Source organism: Orbicella faveolata, unplaced genomic scaffold (genome assembly GCF_042242905.1).
Source record: "Orbicella faveolata isolate gen_17 unplaced genomic scaffold, um_ofav_v1 contig_12, whole genome shotgun sequence".
Classification (NCBI taxonomy): Eukaryota; Metazoa; Cnidaria; class Anthozoa; order Scleractinia; family Merulinidae; genus Orbicella; species Orbicella faveolata.
The window spans coordinates 6900709-6912500 of NW_028301539.1; the positions used below are offsets into that span (position 1 = coordinate 6900709).

Below are 11792 nucleotides of genomic sequence, written 5' to 3' on the forward strand. Positions count from 1 at the left end.
GGGATAAATTCACGCTTTTGTAGCAAAACTCAGTGACAGATGTTTCTGTTGGTTTCCGGCCGCCATGTTGGTGCGCATACGGATGGGCACCAGCATGGCGTCTCCATGCAAATCTTTATAAATTTGGGAAAAAAAATTCTCCGCATGTCTCGCATAAGGAAAATTGCTGTGACCAGAATTTTGGCGAATGAATTATTTTAGAATTGTTGGAATTACTGTAAATAATGTAGTCAAATTTTAGTCTCTTTTTATTGTAAATATCAAATTTAGGTTTTTAAATTTTATAATTTATTTTATTTATTTTATGTGTCCCCTATTAGTAGAGGGTTTTTTTATCCTCGGCTAGAATGTATTTGACACATTAATAAAGTTATTGATTGATTGATTGATTGAGAGTCTTTGCATGTTTACCTTGTTTCATTTCCCAGATTCTGGACTTAATCTATTGACCGGTTTTGATTTTTATTTTGATCTATTTTGAATGGCATGACACTGAAAACCAGCAATAGGGCACTTTTTCCGTGTTTACATAGCCTCATCTAAACTCAAGGAGGGTTTGAAACATTCGAGACAGTTATGCAAACCGGAGACGTAGTGGAGGGTTTGCATAACTAGATTACGTAATACAATAAAACGTGCAGCTGATTCGCTTGCGAAAATGCTTCCTCGAGACGGTCATTTTACTTGTTTTTCTTTTGAAAACAATGCAGTCTTCATTTGAATAAAGGTGTCTAGGAGAGGTTGATTGTCCTGTCTATGAAACACAAGCTCACTGACATTCGTTCGCTGTGCTCGGTCGTCTGTTCTTCGAAGTTTCGCCACTCGTGAATAACATCCGTACGTTGCAAAACTGGCAGACCAGCGCATTGAGGGCGCTTATCATATTAGGGAGCTCAAGCAGTGACGACGGCGACGCCTTGGACGACGCCTAGTAAAAAAAAAGAGATTTATATTTTACCTTCGAATTTCACAATTATCTAGATCTGTTCACCCCTCCAATCGATCTAAAAGCTTGCTCAAACTAAATATGTAAGGCCAGCAATCAATTCCTAAAGAAAAGTCGGAAAATTACACGTCGTGGCTCACGTTCTTCAAAATACCCAAAACTTGGTCATTTCACGTTGTTGTTTTGATGAGGACGGCTAAGAAATACACAAGGATTTATAACGCACGTGCACAGCCATTTTCGTGCTCATTAAATTTATTTGGTGACAAACTTGTTGCCGTTGTCGACGTGGTTTTGTTTAGCTCCCTTTTTCTTATCAGAGAGGGCGCATTTATCATGAACGGGGTGCTTATTTCGTTTTTCGACATAAACGTAAATGTGGTACAACACTTAAATGAACAACAACAGATACCGTGGGTAAAGAACTGTTAAGGTTTTCGTAGTCGTAACACCATTTTCGTGTTTATTCCGAAGTAGGCGTCATAATTCACTTGTCTTATCAGTCTATTTTACGTCAATGTCTGGAAGTAATATATCAAACACTGTCAATGGAGAAAAAACGTGGCAGGGAATCTGAGACGTGCTCTAAAGTAATTATCAGTCTATTATCAAAAATAGCTATCAGCCATTCTTTCAGGCTCTACACCCAGGGGGTGGGGGGGAGGGGTCGTACTTGCAGTACAATCATCAAGTAACCTGTGTATGTAAAATGGCAAAGTCTATACCAATACCAAGAGATTAGATCCTAGCAAAAATAATAAAACTTAAAGTAGCAATTGGTTGGTAGTTCTTTGTGATCACGAGCTTGTTGAGAAAGCTAACGACAGTAGGTATACAAAGGAAGGTAACCCTAAAAATATTGAAACATTCTTCAACTTATAATTGGAAGATACAGGATCGTTTTGATCTTGCCACCTCAATAAAATTCATCCATCAAATGAGCCAAGGGTTATTCAGCTCATTTGGCGATGAAGCAGGGGGTGTTAATCTGGAGAGGCCACAAATCAGCTAAACTAAACTGCAATCAACTATTTGTCTATTTCATCAGTAACTTGTTAGAGTTATGTACATGTGTGTATAGAGTTTTTGCACTCACATGGCCAGCGGCCATGTAAATTTATTGGAACAACAGAAAAGGTTTACACAAAACAAGAGTTCCACTCCCACAATATTGGTTTGGTTCACCAACATTGCGGGCATTTCACTATTTTGGTACTCATCAATATGGCTGCTGCGACATCATGCGATAACACTCTATCCCCCGGTCAAGTGGTGGTACTGATGCCACCTCAGGCATTGCTAGACATCACTTCGCCAGGGAACATAGGATAAACTATGTTCACTGATGAAATGATTGTTTTGAAAACAGCCATTAGATTTTTCAATACTTTATTCAGAATTATTGACAGTTGCATTCTACTTGGAAAAAATACGTTTCAAGATACAAGTCTGTGGATTGCAGAAATATCTAGTACATTCAGTGATACTATACTTACACTGTCTGATAAAGCTACTTTGCAGTAATTCTTCCACCACTATATTTTTTCTTTCAACATTAATCAAAAAGTGAGCATACAGTACAATCAATCAATCAATCAATCAATCAATCAATCAATCAATCAATCGATCGATCGATCAATTGAGCGATCAACCAAAGGATAGAAGCCACTCACCCGACCACAAAATCTGCTGGCCCTGGGTTACCGGACACAACTTTGACTTTCATTGCACCTTGTGGATGAAACTTTTGAATAAAATTTGAATCAGTCAGGTTTTGGCTGCAGGAGCTAATGTCACTATTTTTATTTTAAATTTTCTTGTTGGTTGTTTACTGGTTACTAAGAGTTCATGAAGAAGCTAGGTAGCAAATTCCCTTTTTAATAATGGTTTGTTCTCACTGTAGGAGAAACTGGGAAAATGTTCAGACTAGGATTTAACATTGGTATATCTTGTTTTGGCATTTCCTAAAGAGTTTCTTTTAGTACCTACGGCAAAGTCAAATGATCTCTTACGCTGTAAAAGTAAGATGAAAAGGGTACTGACAACAGATGGAAAATGAAATCTCTATTTGGATTGTAGTAGTGTTTATAACCCTATACTTTTAATTTTTAGAAACGGGAAATGTTGTTTTGAAAAATACAAACAAAATTCTATGTTGTGAATATAAGTTATTGGAAAAGACACGCATGCTTCTCAATATTAGTTATTATTTAGTTCTCTCAAACTTCTAGATAATCAGAGATGAAACAAGTGAATTGTGTCAGTTTGCTCAGCCCCTGTGATTGAATGAGACCAGACTTTTTTTGTATTGGGATACGTAAAAATTTCAGCATGGTTACAATTTCACATTCCAGCGGCTGTAAACAAAATTGAAAAATTAATTTTAAGCTATCCATGGCAGTCTGATAACGATTACCTTACTGATTACCTTACTGATCAGTGATTGTACATCTAATGTACATTTTGAATTATTACTTGAAAATGTGCTATAGTTTTCAAGTGTCATATCTTCAGTGATTAAGTAAGGTTGCTAAGTCGGCTTTTGTTGAACAGAAGGACCCCTAGCTCCGGTAAATTGCCAGTTATGATCCTGCAGGTGAATGCGGTTGTCAAGGAATACTTTCAGGCCATTTTTTTCACATTCGTACCCGAAGATCATGTCCTCTAATGTTTGAAGTTCAGGTCGATAGTATACCTTCTTTGATTCCAGTGCTGCTAAGTTGAGAAACACAGCAATTCGTGGAGGTTTGCAAGCAAATGAATCGTTCAGGTCAACTCCCCCCATAAATCGTCTTGGGCTCATGGCTGCGATGGGCGGGTTTCCATCTTTTGTGTCCTTCACCAAGTTCTCGATACGCTGAAAAACAAGGCCAAATTTTCTTCGTCTGTAGTCTTTGTAGTTCCACGTCCCCTCTCCTTTTTTATTTTGGCTAAGAGGTGGCTTCTTCTTGGGATGATACTCGTAGAAGCACTCCACGCTGTCATCAATCATCCAGATGAACTGCAGCTTCAAGTGCAGAGCAATTTTCTGGATCCAGTATCGTGGATAGCCTGCTCCGATTTCATCTTGTGGAAGGCATATAATAGGGAACTCGTGCCCGCAGCAAGACACGTACTCTTCAAACTCTGAAGGTCTCACTACCAGTATTCTGATGGTGGATTCTTGAGTGACGATGTTATCTTGGGGCCAATCTAACAAGGCAATCTTGGCGCGGCGGAAAGATGGTATAAAAATCCATCTTTGATTCTCCTTTTCAGGATTAATTTCTCTGATGCGTTTTCCTTGCTGATCGTCATTTTTAAACCACTTTAATGAGTCATCAGGCAGATGCATCTTTAGCATGTATTCGCAGTCGAGGAACCAGGAGTTTTCTTGCAATGGCTGATCTGGATTTTGTTGTGGATCTAAAGAAAAAGCCTTGAAGATTTTTTTCAGTTCACCCGATGGACGAGAAGATGGCTCGTCTTTTGATGGAACATTATCTTGCTTTTGAGTTATTTCAAGCAAATGTGGGGTGCGCTTCACCTTTTCAAAATCAGTCGCCTTCAGCAATGTTGAATTTAATTTAAGTGAGTTTCCATCGATTTGTAATATATCTTCCAGCTCCTGGCGAATCGATGGTCCTTTCATTTCATTAATAAATGTCGAAAGCTTGGAATAGATCTTTTCGAGAAGAACTTTTTTAACATTGTGCCAGTCTTGTGACACAGTGTACACTTTCGACATGTCCATGGTCGTATCCATCGTTTCTTGGCAACTTGGTGTCTTGTCTTGCCATGGATGGCTCTCTAGCCATTCCCCATCTTGCTGCTCTGTACCGAAGAGGTTTTTTCTTACTTCTTCTCTCGATCTCGTATCGCTGCTGTAACTTTTCGGCTCGGGTGTTTCGTCTCTTGCTGTGTTTTGCTCCTCTTCTAGGGTCAATTTCTCCAAGTTCCTTTCTATTCCGCTGGCTGAAGAATCAGCCAGAGTTTCGTTCATGCTGTCAGCCATTTTGCTTTAAAGTGAAAGCATCGTAAACATGACTAGGCAAAAAGTAATGTATGCACTTATTTTCTTGTCACACCGGATTGCGTCACTGAAATTTCACTTCCGGTTACTTACGTCAGCCTGAGCGCAGAAAATAAAAATAGCTCAATAACTTCCAAATTCGCTCACATTTTAGATGTTTTTCTTGTGTTTCTCAAAATGCAAAGTAAAAAAAGTACAAGCAAAGACAAAATAAGAGAACGACAGAAAAACAAGAGCAATAGAAAGAGAAAAGATAACTCCGTGTGGCTTTGTTTGATCTTACCGAAGTGTGCTGGTAGTGTAAATTGCGCACGCGCTGATAGGGTAACTTCCAATATATATCGATCAGCGCACTTTCGGTTTCTTTAAATGCTAAAGGAAACGCGGTTTTTCTATAAATCCAGCCTTTTTTGACGGATTTCAATTAAAGCCAACGTTGGAAACATAGCTATGCATTCCTTTTTCAAAATCATGCTTTTTTCAGAAAATTACGAACTTTTTAATATTTTGAAATTCTCTCAAAATCTGACCTTTTAGAAATGAAACAAAATCTATGCATAGCGTAATGAGGATTTAAATTAAAACATTAAATCAATGAAAAAAATTCCGATAAAGAAATTTGCCTGGGAGCCTTTGCGTTTTTTCAGTATTAGTCACATGACCATGGGCATGGCCTGATGACATCAACACTAGTGTTGCTGATCATGAAAAAGTTAAAACACATGAAATAACTCTGAAGAAACTAAAAATGACGAGGTTATATGAGAATAAATTTTCCCTAGCAACGGCTCGAAAAGATCGGTTAATGGGCCCTTAACCGAGCTTTTAAAATGTCCTTGATGGTAACTGTCCTGTATTTCAAGTATAAGCGGGATATTTGGCTATGTGACATTCATCAACTTTTCTACCTAGCGTAAATTCCATCTCCATCCAATCTCCTTTTCATGATTTCCTTTGTTTAAACTTGATGAATTATTAATGAGTCTGAGAAAGTGATGTCAGGATGACATCGAAATGTCGTTTTTAGCGTTAATATTCATTGTTGAATTTATTTCTAAATTTCCACTTCTTAGAATATTAATTAAATAAACTATATAAAATGGCAAAGTCTGTGCCAATCCCAAGGAATTGGATTCAAGCAAAATTATTAAAACTTAAAGTAGCAATTGATTGGTAGTTTTAAATCTCTAAAATTAATGTGTCCTCATTGAGAACGTTTTTATTTTGAACACTTCCTTTTGTTTTTCGGTGTAGACACTAACCTGGTGGGAAAGTAAATGACAGTTGCTATACAAAGGAAGGTATACCTAAAAATATGGAAGTATAAAATATACAGTCTTTTAATTTGCCATCTCAATAAATTTAGACAAAAAGTAAAACTAAAATGATCACATTGCTAATTCCGTGCAGTAAACGAGCAAGCAAATATTGTAGTTTACAATACACCGATTCCAGAAAAAAGCCGGAAGTTGCATGCAAGCGAGGCTTAATAGGGTTGTGCCTAAATCCTACCGCTCAGAAGGACAACCGAGGAGTACTAGGAGCGAGTTTCCGAGTCGAGCAGTTTTCGGAAATTGTCGGCTATTCCAATATGGCGGACTATACCAGTCACATAAATATGCGAATTGCCAGTGGTAAAACTATGTTGATCAACAAGACAAGTACGTTTTTATTCACCTGACAAGTTAAGAATAATGTGTAGAGAGTAAAGCGGTGAGTTGTTCGGCAAATGCTGTATATTTCTTTACATCTCTTCCCGTCTAGTTCGTAAACCGTAAATTTGTACGCCAGCTAACACATTAGACTGTCGACGTCTTTGACTTATAATAGGCACAAACGCTTTTAAATACGTCGTTCCTTAAGGACGAATTTTTTTATTGATTCGACGGATCCCCAAATTCAAACTTCCTTTGCCTTGTCCCTCTGGCCGGTAGGATCTTGGAAATACTACCGTCCAGAGGGACAGCTTGTGTATAAGGTAATTGGACTTAAGACCATGCACATTTTTATTTGTAGAATAGTTTGACACATTGCTATTTAGCCTTACACTACACTAGATTATCACTCTACAGTAATATTTCAGTTTTCTGTGATCTTGTCCCTCTGGCCGGTAGGATCTTGAAAATACTACCGGCCAGAAGGACAGCTTGTGTACAAGGTAATTGGACTTAAGTTCATGCACAGTTTTATTTGTACAATAGTTTGATACATTACTCTTCAGTTTTATGCTAGACTAGAATCACTCTAGAGTTGAATCTTTTCAGTTTTCTGTGATCTTGTCCCTCTGGCTGGTAGGATCTTGAAAATACTACTACCGGCCAGAGGGACAGCTTGTGTATAAGGTAATTGGACTCAAGTCGATGCACAGTTTTATTTGTAGAATAGTTTGATACATTGCTCTTACTTTAGTCTTACACTACACTAGATTATCACTCTACAGTAATATTTTCAGTTTTCTGTGATCTTGTCCCTCTGGCCGGTAGGATCTTGAAAATACTACTGGCCAGAGGGACAGCTTGTGTATAAGGTAATTGGACTTAAGTCCATGCTCAGTTTTATTTGTAGAATAGTTTGATACATTGGTCTTTAGTCTTACACTACACTAGATTATCTCTCTACAGTAACATTTTCAGTTTTCTGTGATCTTGCCCCTCTGGCCGGTAGGATCTTGGAAATACTACTGGCCAGAGGGACAGCTGCTTGTGTATAAGGTAATTGGATTCAAGTTCATGTGCAGTTTTATTTGTACAATAGCTTGATACATTGGCCTTTAGTCTTACACTACACTAGAATCACTCTACAGTAATATTTTCAGTTTCCTGTGATCTTGTCTCTCTAGCCGGTAGGATCTTGAAAATACTACCGGCCAGAAGGCCAGCTTGTGTATAAGTTAATTGGACTGAAGTTCATGGTGTCTGTAAAAGTTTATTCATGCTCTGTTGCAATAAAATCAATATTTTACTATTGATGGGAACTTTTGAGTTCTTTTGAATGTACATTCCTTCAGTTTGGTAGCTTTTGCTGTAAGATCTGCATCTTCATCACTTCATGGAGAGAGGGAATGTCATCCTGGAAAATAAGACAAAGTGAATTTCTGCAAGAAAGTGTTATGAATAGGAGATGTGTAGTTGGTATCCATGTTGTTTGGTTTAAATTGATTTTCCATTACTTTGTCATGTGATGAGAAGTGTTGATACTTGCTTTTGATTCAAAATACCTGGTTGAAATTAGGAGTTTCTCCCCTGCTGAGGTGCTCTGGAAACTAAATATAGATGATACCAATGAATTTAAAATGTATCGCTAGCACAAGTGATCAGTTCAGGTAAAGATGAACACGTTGATTTGAATTAACTCAAGCCAAGCTGATTATTTATAGAGACATGGTAATTGATAGACTATGGTATTTTCAGAGCTTACCATACAGACAAAGACACCACAATCATAATCATTCTTTTGCTTAGGTGTATCCTATGTGTAGGGATTCAATTAAAATGTGTGAGAAAATGTTCAGTCAAAAGAGCCCGAGTTTGAGTGGACTTAGTGCAGACAAAGAGCCTGGCACATTTATATTACCATAAATCTAACTAACTGGCATATATCTGACGCCATCGCTGCCATGTTGGATGACCATTAACAAAAGAATTAGCTTAGTTTATTGTTCTTGTCATCCAACATGGCCACCAGTCTTTGTCACTTGAATTTTCTGCCTATTTCATGCCAATTTCATCACATGCCATTTACATTGTCTGAGACTAGTTACTGGGGGTGGGAGATTATTAGCTCTGTTACCTTCATCATAAGAACCCCTATAAGCTTTCTAATGCAACTGTAGTTCTATTTGTTCCATTTATATATAATTGTTTTGTGTGGACTAAAAAATTTAATCACGTTCAATTAAGCTGTTTAACAATTTATTTTTTTTGGGGGGGGGGGGGGGGAGAGGGGGGTGAAAGGGGGTCAGAACCTCCCAGTTCTCCTGCTTCCCATACCTTTATCTCTTGACTCCCGCCCTCCTCCATTTTGCCCCGTCCCCTGTAAATAAGGACACTCAAAACACATACTTATCATTTAGCTGCGCAATCCTTTAGCTTTTTTTTCCTTTTTTGCTTTGTTTTCAGGCTTGCTCCTCTAGCTCTTCACGTCTTTTAATTTTTCCTTCAGTCCAGAAGTCTCAAGATAAGCTAAATGTAAGTCAAAAAGCATTTGGGTTCTTGTTTTTGAAAGGATTTTAATGCTTTTAAATAAATGATTCCCGCCTTCATGGAACTCCCACTTCCCACCCTTTCCTCTCCTGCCTCCTGCCCCCTATTCTTCTGGGGCTCCCGCCCCCCTACCCCCCCCCCCCCAATTTTACTCATGGGTGCACAAATATGCAAACTCAGCAAACTATTCAATCTGATTAATTTTTAGGGTAACTGGGGTTACACTTATTAACATTTGTTATTTAGAAAGCTTCACTTTAGAAGTGACTTATCCTTTGAGGGATACAGGCTTAATAAACATGAGGGAAATAGACTGGACATTTTGCAATGAGAGTGGCTTTGTGAGTATGTCAGGTCAGTGCCCTTTAAGCAATACATTTTGGTTAAATAAAGGATTTCCTTAAACCTATTTTGTTTAAATGTGAACACCATTCACCAAAAAAAGACAATAGAAGGACATTTTCATTACTTTAATTTGTGTTTATTCCATAAACAGATAGTCTTACAATGCTAAGGAACAGTATCCAACTCTATAAGTTTAACAATCTTGAAGAGATTCCTCTATCCTTCCAGAGAGTATGCAAGTCACAAAATAATATATTAAATATTGATGTATACAACTTGAACCCACTGGACATGTCAGAAATGTGTCCTAATACAGTCTGGCACTCTGTTTCACTTGGAGTGAATGCAAAATAAATTTTATTAAGGCATCAAGTGTCTGATAACTTTCATATAAATGGGAATCCTCAATATTCTAGCCTGCTTTATGACTTAAGCAATAAGAGCAATTATCAAACTATTGTACAAATAAAACTGTGCATGGACTTGAGTCCAATTACCTTATACACAAGCTGTCCCTCTGGGTGGTAGTATTTCCAAGATCCTACCGGCCAGAGGGACAAGATCACAGAAAACTGAAAATATTTAACTGTAGAGCCATTCTAGTGTGGTATAAAACTAAAGAACAATGTTTCAAACAATTCTACAAATAAAAATGTGCATGCACTTAACCCTTTAAGCCCGGGAGAGAAAAACCTTATTTTTCTAAAATTATAACCATAGATCGAAAGACCGCAAGTAATGTACCAGTTAAAAGGTATTGTTTGGGGTATGTCCTAAATCACCATAACAGACATACAAGGTGTCACAAATTGAATTGAGGAGTCTTCAAAGTAAAAAAAAATGAAAACGTTCAAAAATACCTTATTCCTTGTATATATTGGGTATACCCCTAAACAATAGCTTAATTTGCAGCTCTGGGTGTGCAGATTTTTATCAGATATTCACTTGACCGTAAAATTGTAAAGCGTAAAAGTTTCAAAAACTTGAGGGGTGGTTAATCAAGTCTGATTCAGGAGGGGGGTATGATTTTATGTTTTCAATGTAAAGATGTCTCAAAGATCCTTTTGGCGTCCAAATTTGAAATGAACTGGCCAAATATTAAGCTTATTATAACATTTTGTGCCATATGGCACTATCGGGACTTAAAGGGTTAAGTCCAGTTACATTATACACAAGCTGTCCCTCTGGCCAGTAGTATTTTCAAGATCCTACCGGCCAGAGGGACAAGATCACAGAAAACTGAAAATGTTACTGTAGAAAGATAATCTAGTGTAGTGTAAGACTAAAGACCAATGTATCAAACGATTCTACAAATAAAACTGAGCATGGACTTAAGTCCAATTACCTAATATACACAAGCTGTCCCTCTGGTCGGTAGTATTTTCAAGATCCTACCGGCCAGAGGGACAAGATCACAGAAAACTGAACTATTACTGGAGAGTGATAATCTAGTGTAGTGTGACTAAAGAGCAATGTATCAAACTATTCTACAAATAAAACTGTGCATCGACTTGAGTCCAATTACCTTATACACAAGCTGTCCCTCTGGCCAGTAGTATTTTCAAGATCCTACTGGCCAGAGGGACAAGATCACAGAAAACTGAAAATATTACTGTAGAGTGATAGTCTAGTGAAGTGTAAGACTAAAGTAAGAGCAATGTATCAAACTATTCTACAAATAAAACTGTGCATCGACTTGAGTCCAATTACCTTATACACAAGCCGTCCCTCTGGCCAGTAGTAGTATTTTCAAGATCCTACCAGCCAGAGGGACAAGATCACAGAAAACTGAAAAGATTCAACTCTAGAGTGATTCTAGTCTAGCATAAAACTGAAGAGTAATGTATCAAACTATTGTACAAATAAAACTGTGCATGAACTTAAGTCCAATTACCTTGTACACAAGCTGTCCCTCTGGCTTGTAGTATTTTCAAGATCCTACCGACCAGAGGGACAAGATCACAGAAAACTGAAATATTACTGTAGAGTGATAATCTAGTGTAGTGTTAGGCTAAATAGCAATGTGTCAAACTATTCTACAAATAAAAATGTGCATGGTCTTAAGTCCAATTACCTTATACACAAGCTGTCCCTCTGGACGGTAGTATTTCCAAGATCCTACCGGCCAGAGGGACAAGGCAAAGGAAGTTTGAATTCGGGGATCCGTCGAATCAATAAAAAAATTCGTCCTTAAGGAACTACGTATTTAAAAGCGTTTGTGCCTATTATAAGTCAAAGACGTCGACAGTCTAATGTGTTAGCCGGCGTACAAATTTACGGTTTACGA

The 11792-nt window shown here is 37.8% G+C and overlaps 2 protein-coding genes across 6 annotated transcripts in view; one reads left to right on the plus strand and one right to left on the minus strand.

The window, feature by feature from the left end:
• The window catches only part of LOC110048802 (nephrocystin-4-like), a 64193-nt gene that overhangs the window by 15454 nt on the left and 36947 nt on the right, over positions 1-11792 (plus strand). The gene's annotated exons all lie outside the window — the stretch shown is intronic.
• LOC149116328 (uncharacterized) lies at positions 2319-5011 on the minus strand. The gene has a single exon (XM_089282271.1). It carries the CDS (start codon positions 4938-4940, stop codon positions 3477-3479), a length of 1464 nt encoding a protein of 487 aa, XP_089138397.1. The 5' UTR covers positions 4941-5011; the 3' UTR covers positions 2319-3476.

Coding starts and splice junctions, on each gene's coding strand:
- LOC149116328 (XM_089282271.1), bottom strand. CDS start 4,940: ATGGCTGACAGCATGAACGAAACTCTGGCTGATTCTTCAGCCAGCGGA.